Genomic DNA, 27262 nt, shown 5'->3' with positions numbered 1-27262 from the left:
GAGAAAGGGCATCTTTGGTAGCTTCCCCAGAGTGTGGAGATGCAAAAATAAAGCCACTGAAGGTATCTATAGTAACATGTATATATTTGGTTTTTCCGAATTCGGGAAAATGAGTAACATCCATTTGCCACACCTGGTTGGGTAGTAATCCTCGGGGATTGACTCCCAAATGTTGAATGGGAAGGGAGATAGTGCAGGCAGGGCATGCCTTAACTATCTCTCGTGCCTGTTGTCTGGTAATTTTACAAAACAATCGAAGGCTTTGGGAATTTAGATGGTGAAGAGTGTGTAACTCGGTGGCTCTTTGGATGGAGCCGGCAAAGATTGGAAAGATAGAGCGCGTAGCTGCATCAGCTTGGGCGTTTCCCTGTGTAAGGGGACCGGGAAGGTCAGAGTGTGCTCTGATATGGCCTAAGAAAAATGGGTGGCGTCTGGTCTGGATTAGCTGTTGAAGCTGATGAAACAGAAAGGCCGCATTGGAAGAGGCCTTAATGGCGGGTGAAATCTCCAGCAGGGGCACAGAATGAGCAATGTAGGCACTGTCTGTATAAATATTAACAGGTTTATCGAGAAAGGTTATAAAAACTTGTGCTATGGCAAACAGTTCCACAAGCTGTGCTGACTGATAGGCAGTCTTGAAGGTAGTAGGTTGATTACCGACAACAAAGACCGCACAGCCATTACTGGAGCCATCTGTGAAAACAGTGAGGGCTTGAGGAATGGGAGCCTTTTGAGTAATTTTGGGAAAAATAAAGGGATGTAATTGGGCAAAATGTAAAAGGGGGTCACTTGGGAGGTGATTATCAATTGTTCCTAAAAACCCTGATAGAGCAATGCTCCATTCGTCTTCTGTCTGTAATAAAAATTGGGTTTGGTCTTTAGTGTACGGGATTAAGATTTTATCAGGGTCCTTGCCAAAGTGTTGTCGAGAGAGTAAACGACCTTTGACAATAACAGAAGCTACCTGAGCAGGATAAACAGTAATAACCTTGGAGGATGTGGTGGGTAAATGGACCCAGAACAAGGGGCAACCTTTATTTTTAAAATGTGGATCCCTTTGCCAAAAAATTCCTGTAGGTGTGTGGGGAGTATGTAGAATGACCAGGATCAGGGGGAGGCTATAAGAAATTTGTGTAACAAACTGTTGGGTAATGGCTTTTGTGACTTGGTTTAATGCCTGTTGAGCCTCGGGGGTGAGTTTTCGAGGGGAGGTGGGGTGGGAGTCACCTTTGGGTAAACACAACAAGGGGATTGGACTTTGAGCACATGATAAAAGTGAGAGCATACAAGGAAGGGTGAGGATAGGTAAGACACCTAAAAAATTAGCTAGCATTTGTTGCCCTTAACGCAGAGAAACTAAAGCAGATACCTTAAAAGCAACTGAGGCCAATAGGAAAAGGGGACCAGGAACTAGAGAAAAGGTTAGATTAAAAAGAATTAACCTAGAAGGTAACACCCACGCACAGGAAATCAATGTGAGTCAATGCCCTGTATAGCTATCCTTATCTCAACCAGCAAAACCCCTTGTTCCTTCCTATTATTGCTTATACTCTCTCTACAACAAAATTAGAGATAAGGGCAAAATAGTTTCTGCTGGGTATTGAGGGGGGGAGCGGGAGGGGGTGGAGTGGGTGGTAAGGGAGGGGGTGGGGTCAGGGGGGAGAAATAAACCAAGCCTTGTATGCACATATGAATAATAAAAGAAAAATGAAAAAAAAAATAAAATAAAATATCATTAAGGGGTAAGAGTACACAAGTGGGTAATTTTAAATACAGTCTTAGCCACTGAATGTCTCCCATTAATTTTTGAAAATCATTAAGGGTGTGAAGATGATCTACACGTAATTGTATCTTGGGAGTTTGGATTTGGTTGCCTTGGAGTTGAAGGCCCAAATAGGTATAAGGGTCTTGTGTTTGAACCTTATCAGGTGCTATTTGTAATCCCAAGGTAGTGAGGGCTTTATAGAGATCCAGGTAGCAACCATTAAGATTATGAGTATCAGGTGTGGCAATCAACAAATCATCCATGTAATGTAAGATGTAAATTTGTGGCCATCGTTTTCTCACAGGGTCAACTGCCTGTGCGACATATTTTTGACAAAGACTAGGGCTGTTGGCCATACCTTGGGGAAGTACCTTCCATTGAAATCTCTGCATAGGACCCTGAAAATTGATGCGAGGGAGACTAAAGGCAAAATAGGGTCTATCCTCAGGATGTAAAGGGATGGTGAAAAAGCAATCTTTTAAGTCAATAACCATTTTATAATAGTCTTTGGGGATAGCTACTGGTGTAGGAATACCTGGCTGTAGTGCTCCCATGGGGGCGCATGACTCTATTGATGGCGCGCAAATCTTGTAAAAGGCGCCATTTGCCTGATTTTTTTTTGATAACAAAAATAGGAGTATTCCATGGTGAGGTTGAGGGCTCTACATGGTCGGCTGCTAGCTGTTCCTGTACTAACATGGAAGCAGCCTTTAATTTTTCTTGGGTAAGGGGCCACTGATCCACCCACACAGGAATTTGAGTTTCCCAAATAATTTTATCTGCATGGGGTACAGGAGGGTCAGGGGCCGACACTAAAAATCCAAATACCCAAGCCCCTGTGTATTGGTTTTTTGTGTGGCTAGTATGGGTTTAGTTATTCCTTGTCTCTGTTTACCAAGGCCCGTGCCTGGGACAAAGTCCATACAGAGCATTTGATGGGTAACTATGGAGTTAGGGCTGGCCAAAATAACTTCCATCTGGCTTAGGATATCTCGGCCCCATAAGTTAACTGGGAGACCAGGGATAACAAAGGGAGTGACAGTTCTTTTGTTGCCTTCCCTATCAGACCAGTGAAGAACCTTAGAACTGACTAGGGGATTTTTTGATTGTCCTATTCCTTTGAGGTCAGTTAAGGATGGGGTGAGGGGCCAGCCCGGGGGCCAATATTGTTGGGATATAATGGTGGCGTCGGCCCCGGTATCTAAAACTCCTTGAAACTCTTTTCCTTCAATAACTAGGGTAAGTGAGGGCCTTTCCTGAGAGATGGGTTGTACCCAGTAGATATCAGAGGACCCCAAGGAGGCAGTCCCCCGTGGTAGGCTCTGGGCAGTGGAGGTGCCTCCTGAGTGTAGGGGGAGGAGAAGTAATTGTGCGAGCCTTGTTCCTGCTGGAATGGCTGCAACCCCATTAATAGCTGTGGCTAATATTTGTATCTCTCCAGTAAAATCATTATCAACAATGCCAGGGAAGACTTGTACACCCTGTAAGGTGGTGGAGGCTCTTCCAAGAATAAGAGCACACATGTGAGATGGAGGGGGACCCACAACTCCAGTGGGTATTATCTGGGGTCCCTGCATTGAATCTAATATTGTATCGGTGGTGGCACAGAGGTCCAATCCTGCACTGCCTGGGGTGGCTCTTTGGAGGGAAGAGATAGTGGAGAAGGGTTTTGAGGAAGGTTGGGGGCTTGGGAAGGGACAAACCTTATTGCCCCTGGGTTTGTCCTGGGGGATATCGGGGCCAGGGGCTGGCCCCGCGAGGAGTTTTCCGACAAGCGGGGAAAAATAGGTTGTCCAAGAGCATTAGTCTTAGACCTGCATTCATTAGCCCAGTGACGGCCCTTGCCGCAACGAGGGCAGAGAGTGGTGGGTGGTTTAGCCTCGGTTTGAGCCCCGATCTGGGGGGTTATTGCCTTTGGGCATTTACGTGCAAAATGGCCAGGCTGATTACAATTAAAGCAAGTCTGTGAGCCAGGGTTATGGAGAGCCTTGGTAAAGGCAGCACCTATGGCTAGGCCCATGGCATGGGCCGTACCTACCCCAGCACAAAGTCTAATAAAGTCAGAAAGTTCTCCTTTAGTCTTATGTGGTCGAAGAACATCCTGACAAGCTGGGTTGGCGTTTTCAAAGGCAAGATGTTTAACAAAGGCACTTTCGCTTTCGCTTGGACCAAGTAAGCGCTCTGCAGCTAAATTGAGCCGGGCAACAAAGTCACTATAAGACTCATTGGGCCCTTGTCGAATTTTTGCCAAGGAGGTGGTAGCCGAGCCCTTTTGAGGGAGGCGTCTCCAAGCATGTAAGCCAGCTGTTTGAATTTGCGCCAAAAGCCCCACAGGGAGACATGCTTGTCTAGAGTTGGTGTCATATGGCGCGTTACCCACTAATTTGGCATAGGTCCAGGATTTAGAAGAGGTTTTAGTCAGATTTTTTTGAGCAGTTTCCCGACAGTGCTCTTTAAAATCTGCATTCCATAGCAGGAAATCTCCAGCACTGAGAGTAGCTCGGGCTAGAAATTTCCAATCATTTGGAGTAAGCCATTGTGTGCTTTGATTTTCTAATAAAGCCAACGTATAAGGCGCAGTGGGACCATATTGAGCACAAGCCTTTTTAAGTTTTTCGAGAAAGCGTAGACTTAATTTTTTATAGGCATTTTGGGTTTCATCCTGCCTAGAGGTGGGCTCCTCATCCTTTGAACCTTGTTTTTGTCCTGTTTCCTCTTGTTCCTCTCCTGCATTGTAGTGTTCCTCCTCATCTGAGTCTGAGTCCCTATCATCATTTTCCCTATTCTCCGTATGGGAAAGCTCTGTCTCTGTTTGGCTGCGAGTGACCGGAAAGGCGAGAACAGCCCGATGGTGTGGCTTAGCTTTTATTTTAGACTGTTTTGGGCTGGGACATATAGATTCTGTGTCTAGAGCTAATGAGCGAAGCTCAAGGTCAAGAGACCTTAATTCTTTTAAAAGTTTAATTTGCTCTCGTCTGTGTTGGAGGGACTCGCGTAAGGGGGCTAAGTTAGGTAAGGGAAGCGGAGAGAAAATGTCTGGAGGGGCAGTAGGCCCTTGCAGGGCTGGAGCACAAAAGGCAGGAGGAGTGTATAAAGGGGGGTCCGTCAAGGACGGGTCTTGCTCTGAACGGTAACGGGCAGCTGTTTCCTCAAGGGTAGCCTGTTCTTCAGCAGTTAAGGCATCGTCAGGGTTTAGGACTGGGTAGAGGTGGGTAATTTTCTTTATCCTTTGGGTCCTGGGGTGGGGCAGGGTTATCAGATTTTGAGTTAGATTGTGAAGAATCTATATCAATAGAAACGGAAGGACACCTGGAAGGAGGGCGGGAAGCCGTCTGCATAGCATTTTGCCCGATTTTAACAAGTCTTAAGGTACCATTATCAAAGGGAGCACTTTTGAGTATTTCATTAATCAAATTCCGATAAGAAAAGGCAGTCACAGGGACTTTTTCGGGGCCAAAAGATTCATAATAGTCTTTTAAACAGTCTCCGACCCGGAGCCATCTCTTACCATCAATGGTTCCTTCGAGAGGAAACCAAGGACATAAATCTCCTATGTAACAAAAAAATGACCTCAAATCTTTTTTCCTAACACGCTCCCCTCGTGTCTTGAGGGCCTCCTTGAGGCCTGAAAGAAACAAATCATGTGACGACACTGCTTGTCCCATGGTGGGTCACTCACCGTTTGCCGTCCTCACTCTCCTCCTGGATCTGTCTCTCGGTTGCGTTAGCCGAGGCGATCGCGAACTCTGCTTGGCGCCAAGCCTTTCCAGAGGACGGTGTTCTCCCCGCAATCACAGGAATAGCTACAGCCACGTTGGGCGCCAGATGTCCCGTCCTGCAGGACACATCAGCGTGGGTAGCGAACCTAGAAGGGGAAGAATGAAGGGACAAGAGACACAAAGGAGACAGCAAGACAAGGGTTCTGATCAAGCTGCAAAATTTTATTGTTCACACAGGGGTATTTATGTGCTGAGGGAGTGAGGGGTACGACGAGGTGCAGGCTGGTTGGCTGGTTCTGCTATAGGACTTCTGATAGGGTGCACGTTCGCGCCGGCGGCAAGGTAAACTCCCGGAAGAGAAGCAGGGACGGCGCCATCTTGTGCTGGAGGTGGAGAAGTTGGGACAAACAACCGTGGGCAAGGTCAAGACAGAATGGCTCACAAAGGGAGCCTTGTCTCCGACAGTTTGTTTCACAGTTGGTATTTCATCAAATGCACCCACACTGGAATCTGCATCAGCAGCATCTTCCTGGTTTGTGGCTTCAGAGAGAGTATCTTGTGGCTCATCCGTGTTTGCCATAAGAGCACTTCCTTCAGTCTGCTTTTGTATAGGTATGTCCTCTGTAACAGGTTCTAAAAAAGCATTTAATTCTGAAAAAGGGTTGTTCTGAGAACTCAGGCCTCGCAACGATGAAAAGGACCTTCGTGAAGGGGAACTTATGAGGCTTCTCATGGCAGAGAATGGAAAGTTCCTCAACATTATAAAAGCTATATATGACAAACCTACAGCCAGCATTATACTTAACGGAGAAAAATTAAAACCATTCCCTCTAAAATCAGGAACCAGACAAGGATGCCCACTATCTCCACTCCTATTCAACATAGTACTGGAATTCCTAGCCAGAGCAACTAGGCAAGAAGAAGGAATAAAAGGAATACAAATAGGTAAAGAAACTGTCAAAATATCCCTATTTGCAGACGACATGATCCTATACCTTAAAGACCCAAAAAACTCTACTCAGAAGCTTCTAGACATCAATAGCTATAGCAAGGTAGCAGGATATAAAATCAACATAGAAAAATCATTAGCATTTCTATACACTAACAATGAGCAAACGGAAAAAGAATGTATGAAAACAATTCCATTTACAATAGCCTCAAAAAAAATCAAATACCTAGGTGTAAACCTAACAAAAGATGTGAAAGACCTCTACAAGGAAAACTATACACTTCTGAAGAAAGAGATTGAGGAAGACTATAGAAAGTGGAGAGATCTCCCATGCTCATGGATTGGTAGAATCAACATAGTAAAAATGTCTATACTCCCAAAAGTAATCTACATGTTTAATGCAATTCCCATCAAAATTCCAATGACATTCATCAAAGAGATTGAAAAATCTACTGTTAAATTTATATGGAAACACAAGAGGCCACGAATAGCCAAGGCAATACTCAGTCAAAAGAACAATGCAGGAGGTATCACAATACCTGACTTCAAACTATATTACAAAGCAATAACAATAAAAACAGCATGGTACTGGCACAAAAACAGACATGAAGACCAGTGGAACAGAATAGAGGATCCAGATATAAAGCCACACAACTATAAGCAACTTATCTTTGACAAAGGAGCTAAAAATATACGATGGAGAAATAGCAGCCTCTTTAACAAAAACTGCTGGGAAAACTGGTTAGCAGTCTGCAAAAAACTGAAACTAGATCCATGTATATCACCCTATACCAAAATTAACTCAAAATGGATCAAGGATCTTAATATCAGACCCCAAACTCTTAAGTTGATACAAGAAAGAGTAGGAAATACTCTGGAGTTAGTAGGTATAGGTAAGAACTTTCTCAATGAAACCCCAGCAGCACAGCAACTAAGAGACAGCATAGATAAATGGGACCTCATAAAACTAAAAAGCTTCTGTTCATCAAAAGAAATGGTCTCTAAACTGAAGAGAACACCCACAGAGTGGGAGAAAATATTTGCCAACTATACATCAGACAAAGGACTGATAACCAGAATATACAGGGAACTTAAAAAACTAAATTCTCCCAAAACTAATGAACCAATAAAGAAATGGGCAGGTGAACTAAACAGAACTTTCTCAAAAGAAGAAATTCAAATGGCCAGAAAACACATGAAAAAATGCTCACCATCTCTAGCAATAAAGGAAATGCAAATTAAAACCACACTAAGATTCCACCTCACCCCTGTTAGAATAGCCATCATCAGCAACACCACCAACAACAGGTGTTGGCGAGGATGCGGGGAAAAAGGAACCCTCTTACACTGTTGGTGGGAATGTAGACTAGTACAACCACTCTGGAAAAAAATCTGGAGGCTACTTAAAAAGCTGGACATCGATCTACCATTTGATCCAGCAATACCACTCTTGGGGATATACCCAAAAGACTGTTACTCCAGAGGCACCTGCACATCCATGTTTATTGCGGCACTATTCACAATAGCCAAGTTATGGAAACAGCCAAGATGCCCCAGCACTGACGAATGGATTAAGAAAATGTGGTATCTATACACAATGGAATTTTATGCAGCCATGAAGAAGAACGAAATGTTATCATTCGCTGGTAAATGGATGGAATTGGAGAACATCATTCTGAGTGAGGTTAGCCTGGCTCAAAAGACCAAAAATCGTATGTTCTCCCTCATATGTGGACATTAGATCAAGGGCAAACACAACAAGGGGATTGGACTATGAGCACATGATAAAAGCGAGAGCACACAAGGGAGGGGTGAGGATAGGTAAGACACCTAAAAAACTAGCTAGCATTTGTTGCCCTTAATGCAGAGAAACTAAAGCAGATACCTTAAAGCAACTGAGGCCAATAGGAAAAGGGGACCAGGAACTAGAGAAAAGGTTAGATTAAAAAGAATTAACCTAGAAGGTAACACCCACGCACAGGAAATCAATGTGAGTCAATGCCCTGTATAGCTATCCTTATCTCAACCAGCAAAACCCCTTGTTCCTTCCTATTATTGCTTATACTCTCTCTACAACAAAATTAGAGATAAGGGCAAAATAGTTTCTGCTGGGTATTGAGGGGGGGAGCGGGAGGGGGTGGAGTGGGTGGTAAGGGAGGGGGTGGGGGCAGGGGGGAGAAATAAACCAAGCCTTGTATGCACATATGAATAATGAAAGAAAAATGAAAAAAAAAAAAAAAGAAACTCTTGAAGTGACCACACTGGTAGGGAGCCCTGCCCTATAGGAAACAGTATATTTAGGTCCTCCATAATTCACGAGGTTGCTTGTCTTTCAATTTAGAGTGTAAAACAATTCATGATCTAATTCACTCAGTTAAGGAAGAACTAGGACCAATTCCTTGATTTGAACTGGTTAAAGCCATGCTCCCATCCCATACTCTCACTTGTATTCTTCAGTCACATCACAGCCTTTGTTACACTGCAGGTAATCAATCATTTGTCTACTTGTCAGTCACCCAAACTATCAGCAGGTTAAGTCAGGGACCACACCTTATTGTTATTATCATCCCTGTGCCTGGCATAGAGCCTGAAATTTACTAGGTATTTAACAAGTGTTTATTGCATAAATAAGTAACATTCTGTTTGCATATCAATGAGATGAATAAACTTATTCTCTCTCTTTCCCTTCCTCCCCCTCTCCCTGCCTCTCTCCTTTGATACAGGGCCTTGCTATGTAGCCTAGGCTGGCCTTGAACTCCTGGGCTCTAACAGTCCTCTTACATCAGCCTCTCATTAACTGATTATAGGCACATGTTACTGTGCATGGCATAAATTCATTTTTGATATAAATTTTTACTTCAAAAGGCTGGCTAGGTTTTCTTTTCAATTCTTTAAGTCAAGCAAACAAAAACAGAAAGTAAAGAAAGAAATAGGAAGAAAAGAAAACCTGCCTTTAGATTAACTCTAACCAAGAATCATTAGTGTAACTTCTGTGGAGCACACAAATGACTATTACAGCTAGTTTCCATTGGGCTGCCAGGCATCTGTTATCATCATTTCACACTTAATCATCACAATAATCTTGTGAGGTAGATGTTATCATTACCCCATTTACAAAAGGAAACTGAGGCACAGAGAGGTTATATGACTTGTCTTAGGTCACCAAGCAGGTAATAGGCAAAGCTGGAATTTGAACTCAGTTCTGACTCCAAAGCCTGTGCTTAACCTATATGAAGAAAAGGGGCTCAAGATAGCTGTACCTTAAACTTAATTTTGAGAGGACTTAATATAGAAATAACTTTTTTTTATCAATCTTTCCTTTATTAGAGTATATTACTTACACGAAAATTGGTTACAAGTAACTTCATAAACCTCATATGCTCATCTGGGAAAGCCTCTATGAGAATTATAATTCCCTTTTTTATTCCCTTTTTCATGTGGTCATGAGAATTTAGAGATTTAAAATCATGGCACATGGTGACATCAGTGAAATGATGAAGAAAGAACATAACAAAACCTCATCAATGTAGGTATAAAAGAAATGTTATAAGCAGAGGAAGAATCACTAAGCTTCTAAAAGAATAGAAGATGGATTGCTGCACAGGTGTGAAGAATAAGATGCAGCTGGAAGAAGGAAGAGAGGTCAAAATTGTTCAAAACTTTTGAAATTTTACAAATTAAGCAGCCAACCTAAATCATCCTTAAGGACATATTTGACTGTTATTTTCATCTTTAATGATTTGGCCTCTCTCAACCTGAGAAGCTGCCAGGATTCCAGTACAAATCAAAAGTGAAGACCACACCCTGAAGTGTGCCAATTTTTAGGCAAATACAGCTATCTATAGGAACCAATGCTAGCGGTCTGGGAGGAAGCAACAGGGTGTTTCTGAGACTGCAGCTCAGTTTGTCTTCATAGAGTGGCCGCTCCTGCTTCATGGATATTCTCAATAGTAGAACAAGCAATTTAATAGGGACAAAGCCTGGATTTTCCTCTTTGTCTCTCTTAGTGCTTTGTGTTCTTGGCACAATCCTGAAGAGGCAGACAAGCCCTGTGAAAATGCTCTATCCAAATAAGGTATATCCTTTCTACCTGATAGAATCCTTCAGTTTCTAAAATCGTGTAGTTTGTGTTGTTAGAACCAATGAAGCAACTAAAAGAACTTTAAAAACTAACACATCATGCTGAGCAAGGTTAGCCAGGCTCAGAATACCAAAAATTGTATGTTCTCCCTCATATGCAGACTTTAGATCTAAGGCAAATGCAGCAATGTTGTTGGACTTGGGTCACACTCTAAGGGGAAAGCACATACAGGAGGTATGGGGATAGGTAGGAAACCCAAAACTTGAAAGTGTCTGATGTCCCCACTGCAGAGGAACTAATACAGTAACATTAAAGCAACAGAGGTCAATATGGGAAGGTGATCGGGAACTAGTGAAAGGATTAGGTAGAGATTTATTAAATCTAATCTAAAGGATTAGGTAAAATTCAGGTTTTAATACACTTGTGCATGGAAGCAATGTTAGGAATCTCTCTGTATAGCTATCCTTATCTCAACTAGCAAAAACGTTTTGTCTTTCTTATTATTGCTTATATCTTCTCGTCAACAAAATTGGAGAAAAGGCCAGAACCGGTTCTGCCTGGAAGCAAGGGGAGGGCAGGAGAGAGAAAAGGCTCAAACAATGTATGCACATATGAATAAATGAATAAAAACAAAACAAACAAACAAAAACTAAGACATCAGTCTGGACCTGTGTAGGAGAATGAAGGAGAAACACTTTAAAGTTGAGGGAAAGTACACTTAACATTTAGGATTATCAAGCACTACTGGTTTTCCATAATGTGTTTCTTTCTTGATTTCATCTGAAACAGAGATATGATTACTATGACTATTCAAAGTGTGGTGCTTTGCTAATGAGCTTTTGGCAAAATCCCCTTTGTGGTGGATTTGGGCCTTAACATGCTGCTAACTTGTTGGGTCAGTGTTTTTCAATAATAGAGAGTCCTTACTCAAGAGATTTACTGGAACTCAGGGGTGAATCTAGTAACAGGCAGTACTGGGATTTGAACTCAGGGTCTTGTGCTTGCTAGATAGGTGCTGTACTATCTGAGGTATGCCACATTTCTTCTGATTTTCTCATCAAGAAGCAAATGCCTTTTCCTCTGAAGATTAACACAGAAACTAGAGATAACAAGTTGGTGCATGAAGGAGGATGTACTACCCCATCCATACTCTGAATGGACAGCAAAGACCCCTAGGGTTCTTTCTCCAAGTTAGGCATCAGCAAATTGGTGAAGGGATAAAGGAGGCTGCTACACAGAAGCATCTGCAAGAACAGTTAATCCACCTCCAGGCACATCTCAACCCTCCCTCCAACCAGAAGGGAACTTGGGAACCTGGATTTCTGATGCACAAGGCAGGTGGATGACCTTTCCCAAAGTCAGGTTTGGAGACTCAAGGTGAAATTTGTCCTTCTCGAGTCTCAGATGACCTTCAGGCTCTTCAACGTCATAGATTTTTTTTTTTTTGAGACAGGGTCTTCCTGTAGTCCAGGTTAGCCTTGAACTTAAGATCCTTCTGTTTCTGCCTCCTAAGAGCTGGGATTATAGATGTGTACCACAATGCCTGGTGAATAGCATAGAATTTTTAAACTTTTACTGTTATTATTTTTTTGGTAGTGGGGATTGAACTCAGGGCCTTGTGCTTGCTAGGCAGGTGCTCTATGACTTGAGCTACATCCTCAACCCTTTTTACGTTAGATATTTTTCCATTAAGATCTCATGTTTATGTCCAAGTATAAACTGTACTGTGATCATCCCATTTATGCTTGTGAGTATCTAGGATTACAGGCATGAGTTATGGCACCCAGCACATTACAGAATTTTTAGCTGAAAAGGTATTAATCCCCACACTTCTTGTTGAAGATAGTAAGGAAAAAAAAGTATATGGAGACAGGCTAGAGCAATGTGTTTCCTTTATGAATATTTTTCACCACATAGCTTAAGATAAACAGCATCTTTTTCTTTCTTTTTTGGTGGGACTGGGGTTTGAACTCAGGGCCTCACACTTGCTAAGAAGGTGTTCATACCGTATGAGCCACTCTGCCAGCACAATCTTTTTCTTCAAAAATAATATTCTGAGGGGAGAGGTGTCTTGTGGCAGGTTTTTAGGAATTCTTTTGATTTGTCATTTGGAAGAAACTGACATTGAGAAAGCACCACCCATTTGCTTCCTGGAGAGTTCTGTATTAAACTTGGCTCTTTGTAAGCAGGTATATATTGCAAACATTTAAGCAGTTAGGAACTCTGCATGTGAGAAGGAATCAGTGTTCAGCTTGTGAGTGGAACTTCAAGGACCATTCACATATCAGAGCGGCACCATTGGGGGACCATGACTGTGCCAATTTGAGTGTTACTTGCATGATGTCTCCAGTGCCCCTACCAAAGATCAGTACTAGGGAAAGCAGAGAATGTCATATATAAATCACACAAGGCTCTTGACCTCTTGTACCTTAGTTTCCTTATTTGAAGAAACAAAATGGATCAAGACATACTATTCACAGAAATCATACAGGGCTTATATGCAGCTAACAGTAATGTTATGAGGTTTTCTTTTTAAAGACATAAATAAGTTTTGAAACATGTTTCTCTTCTATTCCACTTATACTTGGTATAAAAACTGCATTCCATGCCATGCCTGGAATGTTCCAAAGTTCAATTCTGTGATTAAATTGCAACCAAGGTTTCTACAAAAAAAAAAAAAAAAAAAAAAAAAAAGCCAAAGAAGGAGAGGAAAAAGACATTCTTTTAGAACACTCATCATTTGGCAGTGATTCTAACTTACAATGAATTGTAACATCAACACTTTCTCCATACGTTAAAGAAATCTTGCTGTGGATGATAATGGCTTATGATTTAAACTTTCATATTTACAAATCCAATGCATTAGATACAAAACAGTGAATGCTTGGTGATTCCCTGGGTCAAGTGATCTTTATTTCTCTACAACAGGGTTTCACAACTTCAGTGCTATTGACATTTTGGACATTTCTTTGACATTTGTCATTTATGGACAATTCTGTGTCCATTGCAGGATATTCAGTAGCATCCCTATTGTCTGCCCACTAGGTGCCAATAGCATATCCACAGCTGCCAGGTGTCACCTGGGGGTAAAGTCACACTGATGGAGAAGCACTGCTCTGGACTGTTTCACTCTGACCTGCAATGATTCTCACTGTCATCTTTGGTGCAGACTAAAGAACCTGCTAATTAATTTTAGTAACTTTCTACTAGCAAAATTTTAATTATCTTTCAAAATGAATAGCAAGAGTTCAGGCATAATGAAGTAACTTACACAAACTTCAAAAAAGGTAGTGACTCAAATGTCGCTCTTTCAAAATACTGTATTTTATTGCAGGATAAATCTCTAGGAAAAATAAAGGAAAAATTGCAATGATTAGCTATTAGATATCTAATTACCATAAACAGATTGAATTCTGGTGCATGGGTTTGGATTTATGGCAGGCCTGTCCCCCTGGGCCTCATAGCGTCCCATGCCAAAGCAAACTGTGGCCCTGAACCATTGCCTGGCCTCTCTTTCCATAGGCTGCTGGCACTGAAGTGGGTTGTACAGTGGAAAAATAAATAAATAAAAAATAAAAAAGATTGAATTCTGACTCTATAATACTGAAAATATAATTTTTTCTAAACTCTAAACCTTTGGATTTGGATTTGAATTTTCTAGAGCCCCAATCCTGCTCCCACCTAAGAATCCCATCTTCATGATTTTCATAAATAAAACACACAACTATAGATCTTGAGAGATTTCAGAGATAATCTTTCCTGATAGCAGGAGGATTATGTGACCTTTTATATTCTCATCAAGTTCCTTATTTTGAGTGAAAGGTTTTAAATTGTATGTAATGGTAATATTAAAAGAAGTATTTTCATTCTTTCTTTCTCTGTCTCACACACACACACACACACACACACACACACACACATACACACAAACACACACACACATACATGTATATATACTTTACTGATTTAATTGTTATTGTTAATCAGTTCAATACCAGAAAAAAGATACCCTTTCATATCATTTGAAAGGCAGTTACTCCTTTAATGCATGACTTTGAACTGATTCAAAATTATCCTATAATGTTAATACAAATTCATTTTTTGTTTCATATTGACTTAATATTCCAATAGGGACAACAAAAAAGCAACATGAACCTGGATACTTATTTGAAAACACCCAGCTTTACTACAGCTAATTCTCCTTCTTCCTCCATTCTAGCTTGTCCCTCACTGTTCTTCTGTTCCCCTGGATGGGTTTAATTGTCCTCACTGGTATCTCTACCTGTACTCTCTCCCTTTCTAATCAATTCTGAATAGTTATCAGATAGACTCTCCAGAAGTGGTTCTCAAAGACCAGCATTACTGGGAAATTTTTGTTTTGTTTTTTAGAGAGAGTCTCAGTATGTAGTCCAGGCTGACTTGAACTCTTGATCCTCCTGCCCCAGCCTCCCCAGTGTTGGGATCACAGGGATATACTACCATGCCTGACTTATTTATGTTTTTTGTGACAAGGTTTCACTATATAGCTCAGTGGTCTGGAACTTTCTCCTTAGCCTAGGTTGGGCTTGAACTTGAGATCCTCCTGCCTCAGAATCCTGTGTGCTGGGATCACAGGCATTTACCACCACACCCGCCATCTGGGAACTTTCAAGGATGCAAATTCTCAGGCTCCTCACAGTTGAATTAGCAACTGTGAGGGTGGTGTCCAGAATCAAGTTGTAACAAGCCCTCAGGAAATTCTGAAGCAGGCTCAAGGTTGTCTTATAGCATGGCTCTGATAATGTGGTTCCCCATCTCCACTCCTTTGCTTGGCATTCACAGTCCTAGATGGTCTGCATGCAATCTCCTACTCTCCCTCTCTTCTACTCGGCAGGTGCTCATGGCATTCCTCAAGCACTTTCTTACCTTTTGCCTTTCTCCCACTCTCCTTTTTGCAAACTCTGCGTATTCTCCCCAAGCTGCCTTTCTGATGAGTCCCAGTGGCCCTTTAAGGTCCTGTTCAAGCAGCATTGCTCTGGTAACAACTTTCCTGACCCAGTTTGAGGGATTTTTCTTCTCTTTTGTGCTCTAGACACAATTTTTACCTCTTAATGTTTCTGTGGTTTATGGTTTAATGGTTATTTTTGCATCCCATTTCTCCTTGAAAGCATGAACTAGGTCTTGTTTGTTCTTCCTTGCCCAGCATGTTTGAGAATGACACAAATATTTGAGTAAAGCCAAATGTTTGTAAAGTCAATGATTAGCTGGGGAGTGAGTAGGAGAAGAAAAATGACTACTTAGAAGGAATGCAGTTTATTTCTTCCTGACCAACCTCTTCTGCACCTCTGCTGTATTATGGTTTGAGGTTATGTATTTGTTTCCCCTGGGAGCCCATGAGTTCTTAAAGGGGAGGAATCCTGTCTTACTCATCTTTGTGCCTCCCATACCAGGCACCACAGTGCATGGCATGTTCTATTTTAGCTCTTTTTTATTGGTACAATTTAAAAAGATGAAGCAGAATACACATGATAATGTGATATAATTAGCTTACAAGGTACTTCAAAGCAGAACTAGCAAAGGCCAACTCCATTGAGCAGTGATTTCATTTGGTTTTCTCCAAATTGTGTTAGCAAGATTTGGGAGTCCAGATGGCAGGGGAGCCCCGATAGACCAATACAAAAGTGGAGCCTAGAAGGGTTAATAATTCAAAGGACTACATTTTGTACCATGTAAGGCTCCTTACGCCTGCTTCCAAAAGTCATCTTTTGAAAGGAGAATTCTTTGAAAAAAGCTCCTTAGATTAGTAAGCTAATTAATATAAGCATTTATAAGCTTAATGAAGTACACATGACTGCACCCCATGGACAAAGGACAAAAATCAAGCTTTCAAGGCAGAGAACATAGTACCTTGTTATCTCTGAAGATAGAAATACTAAAAGCTGGTGAGATTTTTATTTTGTAATTAGTGAAGAGTTAGGGGAAGCCAGGGGTGGTAGTAATGCTATATTTCCAGATACTCAGGGTTTAGAGGCAAGAGGATCTCAAGTTTGAGGCCATCCCAGGCAAAGGTAGTAAGACAAGTACCACAAAAAAGAAAAGAAAAAGTTAAGGACGGTTCTGGTAGGCTTACTTAAGTGTAAATGTTTCTAGGTAACCACTTAAGCATCATTTTAAATGTTACTTTGTTTTTAAGACAGGTCTTGCTGTGTGGCACAGGCTGGCCTCTAAATCGAGATTCTTCTGCTTCCACCTGCCAAGTGCAGGGATTACCAGAGTGCACCACCACACCCAGCTTCAATTATCTATTTTTATCATGGGTATAACAAGGACTAGAGGCATGCTCAAGTGGTAGGCACCTAGGCCCTTAGTAAAAACCCTAGTACTGCAAAAGCAAAACAAAACAAAACAAAATCAACCAATGGGGATAACAATTTTTGGATTGTAATCATTAATACTAGTCTGTTCTCCTGGTAGCCTAATCATTTTGTTAATATAAGGTTAGCAGTCTTGTCCATGATGTACAGCCTCACGGAGGCCCAGAAACAATGGAGACTGCAGGTACGGAGCTAAATCTCTGAACTGAGCCAAAATATATCTTTTCTCCTTAAAGTTTTTCCCAGGCATTTTGTTGCAGTGACAAAAAAGTAAGTGACATAAGCTCTTTAAAAATGTAAAAAAAAAAAAAATTCTTAACTTATAAGCTATACAAAAACATGTGGATTAGATTTGACCCATGGGTTATAGACTAAATATAAAAACAAGAAGTATATGAACACTTACAAAACAAGGTTCATATGAGTACCATAATCACTTGGGCCTTAATACCAGTTTTCTGCTGTAAATGCAGTTTCTTTCTTTCTTTTTTTTTTTTTTTACATTTGTATCTTGTCTATATAATTTTTAGCAATCTGAAAATGCATAAGAAGTATTTAGTGCCAGGGATGGACTGAGACCCACTCAGACTTACATAAGTGTAGAATTTTTTTGCTGGAGGAGATTTCAGAAATTATCTCATTTGAACCCTTTATACATTTCATAGATAGTAACTCACAAATAAATGTGATCAACTGACTAATTTACAAATACTCGAGGGACAGCAGGCCTTCAAATGAATCCTTAAGTAATTCAGTCAGGCAATTTTCACTGAGAATTCTGGAAGAAGGAAGGTTACATCTGGATCAGAATTCATCAAAAAGATGGACAGTATCAAGTGGTGAAATGGGGAAATGAGTACTGTCATATTCTGTTACCTGGAATGTAAGTTGGCACCACTTTTTGAAGGGCAATTAAAATTCCCTATCTATAATAGTCTTCACCTTAACCATCCCATTCCAAAACCCCTATTGTACAGGAATACTTGTCCATGCTCACAAGTGCAACAAGAAAACTTGACATGCTCTAAAAAGAATAAGGAATTATGAAATCAACCATGACGTGTCCATACTATGGAATATTAAGCAGGAGTTTAATTGAATAGGGAAAGTTCTATGCACAGGGAAGGAAAGAAACATGACATAGTGAAGAGAAAGACTCAAGAGGCAGGATGTTACCATTTATGTAAAAAAAAGATATGAAAATCATTCAATAAAACTATTTACTGTATATAAATGTGCATGTAGGCAAATACACAGGAAAAGATCTGGAAGGATAGATACCAGACTCAGAATACTGGTTACCTCAATAGTGGGGAATTATGACAAGGAGAGTGTTCACTGTACCTGTTATTTCACTTGAAAACAGAAAATCAATCTAAGTTGCCTCTTATTATTTCAAAGAGGAACCATGAAAGTTTATTTTTCATTTTGGCTACAGGGCGTCATGCATGCAAGACCTCTATCACTGAGCTATAACCCCCAGTCCCTATGAAATTTAATGTTCAAAATAACCACAGAATTTCAATCGATAGAGGTCAATCCAGGATGTGGAGAGGAAATACTTTTTCTCAGAGATACTGACCTCAAAATTCTGGACCAAGGAGGCTCTTACAATGAAGTTTTTGTATTCATATTTGGAAAGAAAATACAATTTCTCAGTCCAACGATATGCTTTCCATGCATTGTTATCAATGTAATCAATATCATTTCCATAGAAATTTCTGTGAAGAAATAGTTTATATCCTTGAATAAGTAGGAAAATAATGAGCAGAATAAGTGAAAGAATCTCTGCAACCTGGGGGATGGGATATTCAAATACAGGAAAAGCCACCAGTTTTCTAACTTTCAGAACTCCCAGTTTTTCAGTTTGCACAATTAATAAAGAAATAATGTGGGACCAGTGACACAAATGGTGAAACATCTCATCAGAAGCTTAACTCCCACCTGTCCAATCTCTTGGATATATAATGCCAGTCAATTACTTTGAATGCAAGTATTTTTCCCGAAATCATTTGTGTTTAAACTGACTCCTACAAATCAATGAGAAAAAGATAAAAAATTCACAGGAAAATTGGGAAATTTTTATCATTATTAGCAAATAAGAATAAAGAAACTCTGAAAGTTAACACCAGAGCTTTACCTAAGTGATCTTAGGAAGGATGAGCACGTAGAAAGAAGGAAGTGCATCCCTGAAGGGTGAGGACAGTTAGAAATGAGGGGAACTCATGTGATGATGTGGAAAGGTCTCTGTTGCAGAGGGGAAAGCACAAATCTGAGAAGGAGTGAAGTATTACCTCATCAGGGAGAAACTGCAAAGGAGAGAAAGTGGAAGGAAGGACACACGGGGTATGTAACAGGGGTTATCTTATGGGTGGTAGGCATGGAAGAGTGGGTGATAAAGGATATGAGGGGGACTGCATACTTTCACATTTTTCCTATATACTTCTGTGATCTTTTGAGGTTCTGGGGATTGAACCCAGGCAACATGAAAATGCTAGACAAATGCCCTATCACAGAGCTACATCCCCAACCATTTGTTTTTTGAGATAGAGTCTTGCTATGTATTGAAGACTGGCCTTGAAGTTCAGGCTTTCCTGTTTCAGCCTCTGGAGTGGCAGGATTAAACATGTGAGCCACCACACTCAGCTTTTGAGACTCTTAAAAAGTGGGAATGTATCCTTGGGTAACACATGATTAAAAGAAACTGTTAAACCAGGTTCCAGTGGCTCATGCCTTTAATCCTAGCTACTTGGGAAACTGAAATCAGAAGGATCATGGTTTCAAAGCCAACCCAGGCAAATAGTTCATGAGACCCTATCACCAAAAAAACAAAGCACAATGGACTGGAGTTTTGGCTCAAGCAGTAGAGCGCCTGCTTTGCACACATGAAGCCCTGAGTTCAAAGCCCAGCTCCTGCCAAAAAGAAGCTATTAAATACCTTATGTTCAGTTTTACTCTGGATACCTCTGAACATTTATCTTTAATTCTGTCCTTACCCCTCAGCAACACTCTCCTGTTCAGTTTACATACACTTTTTCTGGAGGTGGAATTCACCTGCCTAGTGGACATTTCCACTCAACCACAACCTTTCTAATTTCTTACCAATAAAAGGGCCTAAAACTGAACTCAATTCCCTCCAACTGGCTCTTCTTCCTGACCGCTGTTTTTCCACATGGTACCCATATCCTAACAGGACAGAAACTATGGAGTCATGTTTGATTTTTCTCAGCTCTTTAGTCTTAGTCCCAACTCTTTCATCAGTCACTAAATCCTCTGTGTACTTTCTATGTAGGGAATTCCAGGATTTTCTGTCTATTCTCATCACAAACTCTGACTCACTCCTTCTTACTTAACCTCTACACTCTGCTAGAGCTTTGTAGGTGGTCTCTTTGAATTAAACTTTCCCCTCTAGATCATGCTACATAGGGATTCTAAAATAATTCTCCAGAATTATGGTTGGTTCCCTATGCTTGGGAGGCTGAGGAAGGAGGAGAGTGAGTTCAAGGCCAGCCTTGGCTATATATAGCAAGACCTTGTCTCCAAAATCAAACCAAACAACAACAAATCCTCCTGCTTTAATCATTTGTCTCCTTCCTTGGAAATGGTTAGTGACTCTCCACATCTCACTGTAACTTTCAAACTCCTTTACTTCATATTCAAGGTCTTTCATAATAATATCGATCATTGCTTACTAACCCAATTCTTTGCAGGCAGCCTTGTCTACTAAAGCCTGACTATTGCTGCAGCCACCCCTTTGCCTAGTCTGTTTTAACAATTACAGTCACTCTCTAAGCTCCAGTAAAGTTTCAGCTTATCCTACAGTTTTCCATAACCTCCACAATTCAGTGATTACAGATTCTGAAGAATTACAGCTCCCAGAGTCTGATTCTCTTTTAGCATTTCATTATATATCATCTCCCCTTTTTATGCCTTTTTCTTTTCTTTGCATCTATCATTTTCATGTTCTGGAGGCAATGCCATAATTCTGTGGCTCCCACAGAACTTAGCCCTGGATTGGTCACAAAATTGATGGAATATATAGAAAATCAAAGGACAAAGATGAATTCTGGACATAACTGAGGGACTGAATAATATTATTAATAGTTAACATTCATGTATATGCTAAGTATTCAGATAACTATTACATATATTCATTCATCTAAATCATACAACAATCCTATGAAATGGAAACTATCATAATTCCCATTTCACAGATGAGGAAATGGAGATACAGGGTTAAATAATTTGCTCAGGTGTACAAAGTTAATAAATGAAAGACCTAGATTCAAACCTAGGAAGTCAGGTTCCAGAATCAACTCTTCACAACTCCTTACTCCTCACTAATGAAATGAGTTGTAAAGAGGGTGGACCAAAACCGGGAGAGCAAAGGTTCAGCAGTGATATGAAGCAGCTGAATAAAAGTGGATAAGGAAAAAGAGAAAGGGCAATTGCGAGTTAAAGAACAGGGAAGGGAACCACGGTAGAAGGAGAACGCCGACAAGGAAAAGTTGATAAGCAAAAGGTAAAAGCAGACAGTCCGTGTGGGTTGGGGAGATGAGGAAGGCCCAGAAGACCTTGAGGAAAAGGCTGCCATGCAGGCAGAGTGCAGAGCACAAGGGAGGAAAGGTGGATCTTACAGGGTGGTGAGGACCTTCTTGTAGGTGTTGGGCTTCGGCACAGGCACTCGGCGGAGCTTCTGCGTTGGGCTGAGACCAACACACAACAGTGACTCATCTCGACAAGTACAGAGCTCACATATGTTGGTGTACGGGGTGGCATTCGGTTCCGTTTGCACAGTTAGCGCACTTTCTGTGGTGGGATTTACAGAATGTGCAATAGTGGTACGTTCCAGACCAGACTGAAGCTGTTCTGAATGTGGAGGTGTCACCTCAGGGTGCTGTGGAGGAGCAGTTGTGGTGTTATTTGCCTCTGTAACTGCCAACGTTGGACGCTGAGCCTGATCTTGACCTGATGTTGAAGGCTGAATTTTAGTCTCTGCAGCTGGCTTTGGAGGCTGAGTTGAGGTTTCCTGCATAGATGAACGTTTAACCTCTGTGGTAGGTTGTGAAGATTTGGTAAGCTCCAGCTTTAAAGTCTTAACTGTGACTTGTGGAAGTGTCACCTCCACCTTTGGGGGAGGAGCTGTTGTCTTCTTCAGAGTAGTAGACTGTTTGGACTCTGAAGTTAAGGGAACTCCTAGAGCTAAAGGTTGAACTGTGACTTCATTCAGGTTGGGATGCTGAGCCTGATTCTGGACTGGATGTGGAAGTGTCACCTCAGGGTGCTTTGGAGGAGGAGCTGTTGTCGTCTTCACAATGGTAGAATATTCAGCCTCTGTACTGGGTTCTGGAGTTGGGGTAAGTTCTACATCAAAAGGTCGAACTGTGACTTGGGACAGATTTGGATGCTGAGCCTGATTCTGGTCAGGATGCTTTAGGGTTGCTGTAGGCTTTGCTGGGGCTGTAGTAAGGTTAGCCCCTGTAGTGGGTTCTGGATTTATGGTAAGTTCCAGGCCCAAAGTTTCAAATGAGGTACTGTGTGGTATTGGATGCTGAACTTGATCCTGATCTGGGGTTGGAGCTGTTACCTCCTGATATACTGGGGGTTGAACTTCAACATCTTCTCTAGGTGGCTCTGGAGGCTGAGTTGGGGTCTCCTGCACGATGGGAGAAAGGTCAGGTCCTGTAGTGGTTTCTGTAGTTATGGTTAATTCCAAGTCCAAAGGTTGAAATGTGACACTGGGTGATGTTGGGTACTGAACTTCATCCTGACCTGGTACTGGAATTGTCATCTCCTGTTGTACTGGGGATTGAGGTACAACCTCCATAGGGGGCTTTGTAAGCTGAACTGGGGTCTCTTGCATGGCTGGAGAAAGCTCATCTTCAGTAATAGGTTGTACAGTTATGCTAAATTGGAGATCCACAGGTTGAATTGTGCCTTCAGTCAGACTTGGATGCTGATCCTGAATCTGGACTGGATGTGGAAGTGTCACTTGAGGGGGCTTTGGAGGAGGAGTTCTAGTCTTCTTCACAGGTGGAGAATTTTTAACCTTTGTAGTGGGTTTGGAGGTTATGGGGAGCTCCAGATCCAAAGGTTGAATTGTGACACTGGACATTGAATACTGAGCTTCATCCTGACCTAGTATTGGAACTGTCATCTCATAATGCACTGGAGCTTGAGCCGTGGGCTCTGGCTGGGCTGGAAAAGGCTGAGCCGTGGACAACAGCTGGGCTGGAGAAGGCAGAGCTATGGACTCTGGCTGGGCTGGAGAAAGCTGAGTTGTGGATTCTGGCAGGGATGGAGAAGGCAGAGCCATGGGCTGTGGCTGGGCTGGAGAAGGCTGAGCTGTGGGCTGTGGCTGGGCTGGAGAAGGCAGAATAATGGGCTCTGGCTGGGCTGGAAAAGGTTGAGCTATGGGCTCTGATTGAGCTGGAGAAGGCTGAGCTGTGGGCTCTGGCTGGACTGGTGAAGAGTCAACATTTTCAGGGAATTGTGGAGTCTGGGAAGGGGAACCAGACTGGGTCAGAAAAAGTTCAAGTTGCTCAGTGGCATCTGTAGAGTTTTGAGTGTCCTGCTGGACTGGAATGGGTTCAAACTCCACAGTGGTCTGTGGAGTCATGGTAATCTCCATATCCACATGTTTATCTGTGGTTTCTTGCAAATTTGGATGCTGCTTTCTAAATATTATTTCTAGATCTTGAGGTGAAAATGATATGCTATCTCCCAATGGAGGAAGATCACTAACCTCCTCAGAGGATTCTGGAGACTGAGTTGGGAGTTGTGGCTGAATTGGTGAAAGTTCAGTATTCACAGGGGGCATTACAGGAGGAACTGAGCTCTCCTGCTGGCTTGGAGAAGGTTCCTCAGGAAGCTCTTCTGGCTGAGCTGTAGCCCCTTGATTGATTGGAGAAAGTTCATCCTTCTCCCAGGGTTCTGGCTTCTGAGTTGTAGTCTCATGCTGGGTTTTCAAAGCTTCAGACTGTTCGGAGGACACTGAGGACTGAGCCGGTTGTTCCTGCTGGGGTGGAGGAGGTTCAGACTCCTCAGCATGCTCTGAGGCCTGGGCTGGAGCAGTCATGTGAATTCCAGAAGGCTGAGCCTCCCCAGGAGACACAGATGGCTCAACTGCTTGTTCCTTCTCACTGGGAGAAGGTTCTGCCCCTTCAGCAAACTCTGAAGGCTGAGTTGGAGAAGATGCAGCCTCCTGGGTAGGCTCTGGAATTTCCACATCACAGGCTTACCCGTAACACTGGGCGAGGTATCCTGTTGACCTTGATCCTGAGCTGGAGGTGGAACTGGAGCCTCTTGCTCAACTGAAGGCTTAACTTCCTCAGATGGCTTTGCAGGCTGAACTGGAGCTTCTGTCTGGCTTCCAGAAGGTTCTGATTCCTCAGGAGGCTCAGAAGGTTGAGCTGCCTGTTCTTGCTCACTGAGAGAAGTTTCAGTCTCTGAAAGAGGGCCTGAAGGCTGAGGTGGGATCACTTGCTGGGTTGGAGAAGGTTGAAGCTCCTCACCACACTGTGGAGGCTGAATTGGGGACTGCACCTTGGTTTCAGAAGTTTCAGCCTCCCCAGGGGATTCAGAAGGCTGAGCTGGGGCCTCTGCCTGGGCTAGAGAAGATGTAGCCTCCTTGGCAGGCTCTGAAGTTGTGGTGATTTCCACATCCACAGGCTTACCCGTAACACTGGGCAAGATACTCTCTTCAGCTTGATTCTGAGCTGGAGGTGGAACTGGAGCCTCTTGCTCAACTGAAGGTTTAATTTCCTCAGATGGCTTTGCAGGCTGAACTGGAGCTTCTGTCTGGCTTCCAGAAGGTTCTGATTCCTCAGGAGGCTCAGAAGGTTGAGCTGCCTGTTCTTGCTCACTGGGAGAAGTTTCAGTCTCTGAAAGAGGGCCTGAAGGCTGAGGTGGGACCACTTGCTGGGTTGGAGAAGGTTGAAGCTCCTCACCATACTCTGGAGGCTGAACTGGGGACTGCAGATGGGTTCCTGAAGTTTCAGCCTCCCCAAGTGATTCAGAAGGCTGATCTGGGGCCTCTGCTTGGGCTAGAGAAGATGTAGCCTCCTGGGTAGGCTCTGAAGTTGTGGTGATTTCCACATCCACGGGCTTACCCATAATGCTGGGCAAGATATTCTCTTCAGGTTGATCCTGAGCTGGAGGTTGAACTGTCACCTCCTGACTTGGACCTATACTCTCCATAGGGGACTCTGGAGCTTCAGTGGTAGCCTCTTGATCAACAGGAGGTTTGACTTCTTCAGGAGGCTCTGTAGGCTGAACTGGGGCTTCCATCTGGCTTCCAGAAGGTTTGGTGTCTTCAGGGAGCTCTGAAGTCTGAGCTGGAGCCACTTGTTGGGTGGATAAGGGTGTTATGTCCTCAGTACTCTCTGAGGCCTGCTGGTGGCTTGGAGAAGGCCCTGTAGTTAGTGTAACCTCCAGATCAACATGTTTCGTGGTGACTTTCGGCACGTTTGAAGGCTGAGCTTCATTCACATTTGGAGATGGAGCATTTACCTCGTGGTGTACGGATTGCTCTACCTCCTCACTACTAAATTGTTGAACTGGGGCTTCTTGCTGGACTGCAGAAGGTTCAACTTGCTCAAGGGGTTCTGGAGGCTCATCTGTGCTCTCCTGGAGTTTTAGAGGAGGGCTGTCAGAATCAGCTGTGCTCATTCCTGGATCTATGTAGTCATCCTGCAAGGGTTGTGTCTGAAGCTGAAGGTTTGCAAATTGGTGTGGAGTTCCAGCCACAGTCTCATCAAGTCCCTGATGTTGAGCAGCATCCTTCTTCAGTTTCCAGCGTGAAACAATAAACTTTGCTACTTTTGAAATCTGACGATCAAGAGGTGGAACAAGAATATCAAATGCTTGGCCATCCGAAGCCTGATCAACACTGACAGTCTGAGTCTTACTTTTGAGTAGAGGAGGCAGAGCTGGGGCCTGATTCTGGTCTCCATTGGGCATCGGCACCGCTTCTGGGGGTCTCTCAGGCAGATTTAGCTTGTCATTCAGCTCCTGCTGTGCAACAGCAAATGGATCTGGCTCTGGAGATGGCTGCCTAGTAGAATCCCGATCCAGAAACGGAAGCAAACTGTCAGTCAATAAATGAGGTGGGGCGAGCACCTGCGGGGCAGCAGATGCCCCCAGATAATCAAAGTCCCCCCGGTCTGCCCGGGGTGTGAGCATCTGGGGCGAGTCGGGAAGGAGGTCCAAGGAGTGTGAGGACCAGGGCTCCATTGGCCCCAGCACTTTGGAGGTCAGCTGGACCGAGTCCTGGGCCCTCCTCGGAATGGGAAAACCCTGGACCAAAAGCCACAATTCTAAAGACATAAAAAGGAGCCTTGGGGCCCAAATCGTTAGAGGGGACATGACACGCAACACGGACATGTCATAGACTAAGCGAGAGTCAAGGGAGTAAAGCCTCCGGCAGCTTCTTCCCTAGCTCACCTTGGCACAGCGCCTGCCCCGCCCCACCTTTTCTTTATGACACCATTGTTTAGGGAACAGAAACTTTTTTAAGGCTCAGCCCAGTTGGGCTCCACGCCCTGCAGTAAGGACCCAAACTCCTTTCCCCTAGAGGAGGTGCAAAGCCTTGTACAGGGCCCCTCCCCGACAGCGAGGCGGGGATGGAACTCAGACCTGGGCACAGCAGCCCACTGTGGGGGGTTTGGCAGGGCGGGGCTCCGGGGATGTTCCCAGGGCTCATCTGGTTCTGGCAGCCTGAGCTCCTCCTCTTCCGAGCTGACACCCAGAGATACTCTTCCACCCCTTGGCTGAACCTAAGAGAAGCAACTCACCTGCGAAACCAGGGCCAGTTAGGGTGCAGGCAAGAGAATGCACATTAAGGTTATTTATTCCACAACGCTGCCATTTCCTCTAAACTCCCAGTGCCGTGGTTCATGATCCACCACTCCCTTAGTTGGGGCTACCAGAGAATCAGGGATGACTCCAAAAGCTCTGCAGGAGGGGTCTTGGGCCGTGGGCAATTCAGCCTGACACAGAGGGTTAGAATCTGAGATGGCCCTTACATCAGCTTGGGGAAGCATACCCCACTCTGCCTTGGCTCAACGCAGTGAGAATCTAGCTGTGACACCACCACATTTCAGAGGTCTACCCCATGTGCATATGTGGACAAGACATTGGCTTCGTTCAGAACCCTTCTTACAATGATCTATTTTACTGTATGTTTATTGTCCACCACCACCTAGCATGTAAAGTCCCAGAACAGGCTTCATCCTGTTTATTCCTCTTGACTTGCACAGGGCTGGATACATGCTGATGGTTTTAAAATGAAACAGATTCCAAAAGTCACCTCATTTACGGACGGATCTGTTATAATCAGATTTCTACAATCAATGCTGACTTCTTTCTCATTTCACAGAAATCCTCCTAAAGTGT

At 43.0% G+C, this 27262-nt stretch overlaps 1 protein-coding gene and 1 non-coding gene across 2 annotated transcripts in view; one reads left to right on the top strand and one right to left on the bottom strand.

Moving 5' to 3' along the window:
• Positions 1-26251, bottom strand: part of LOC109690645 (uncharacterized) — a 38663-nt gene extending 12412 nt beyond the window's left edge. Inside the window, exons 1-7 of the mRNA XM_074044743.1 lie at positions 24139-26251; positions 21505-24082; positions 18517-18588; positions 17574-17645; positions 13786-13857; positions 13099-13177; positions 3804-5048 (exon numbers count right to left, since the gene is read on the bottom strand). Coding sequence (XP_073900844.1) covers positions 3804-5048; positions 13099-13177; positions 13786-13857; positions 17574-17645; positions 18517-18588; positions 21505-24082; positions 24139-26251 — 6231 coding nt within the window. The remainder of the gene's footprint in view (positions 1-3803; positions 5049-13098; positions 13178-13785; positions 13858-17573; positions 17646-18516; positions 18589-21504; positions 24083-24138) is intronic.
• On the top strand, positions 13933-14066 carry LOC141414448 (small nucleolar RNA SNORA42/SNORA80 family). The gene has a single exon (XR_012439477.1). It is a non-coding gene; the product is annotated as a small nucleolar RNA SNORA42/SNORA80 family (small nucleolar RNA).
• Positions 26252-27262: the final 1011 nt, after the last annotated feature.

Source organism: Castor canadensis, chromosome 11 (assembly GCF_047511655.1).
Source record: "Castor canadensis chromosome 11, mCasCan1.hap1v2, whole genome shotgun sequence".
Classification (NCBI taxonomy): domain Eukaryota; kingdom Metazoa; phylum Chordata; class Mammalia; order Rodentia; family Castoridae; genus Castor; species Castor canadensis.
This window is presented reverse-complemented; position numbering and strand designations above follow the sequence as displayed.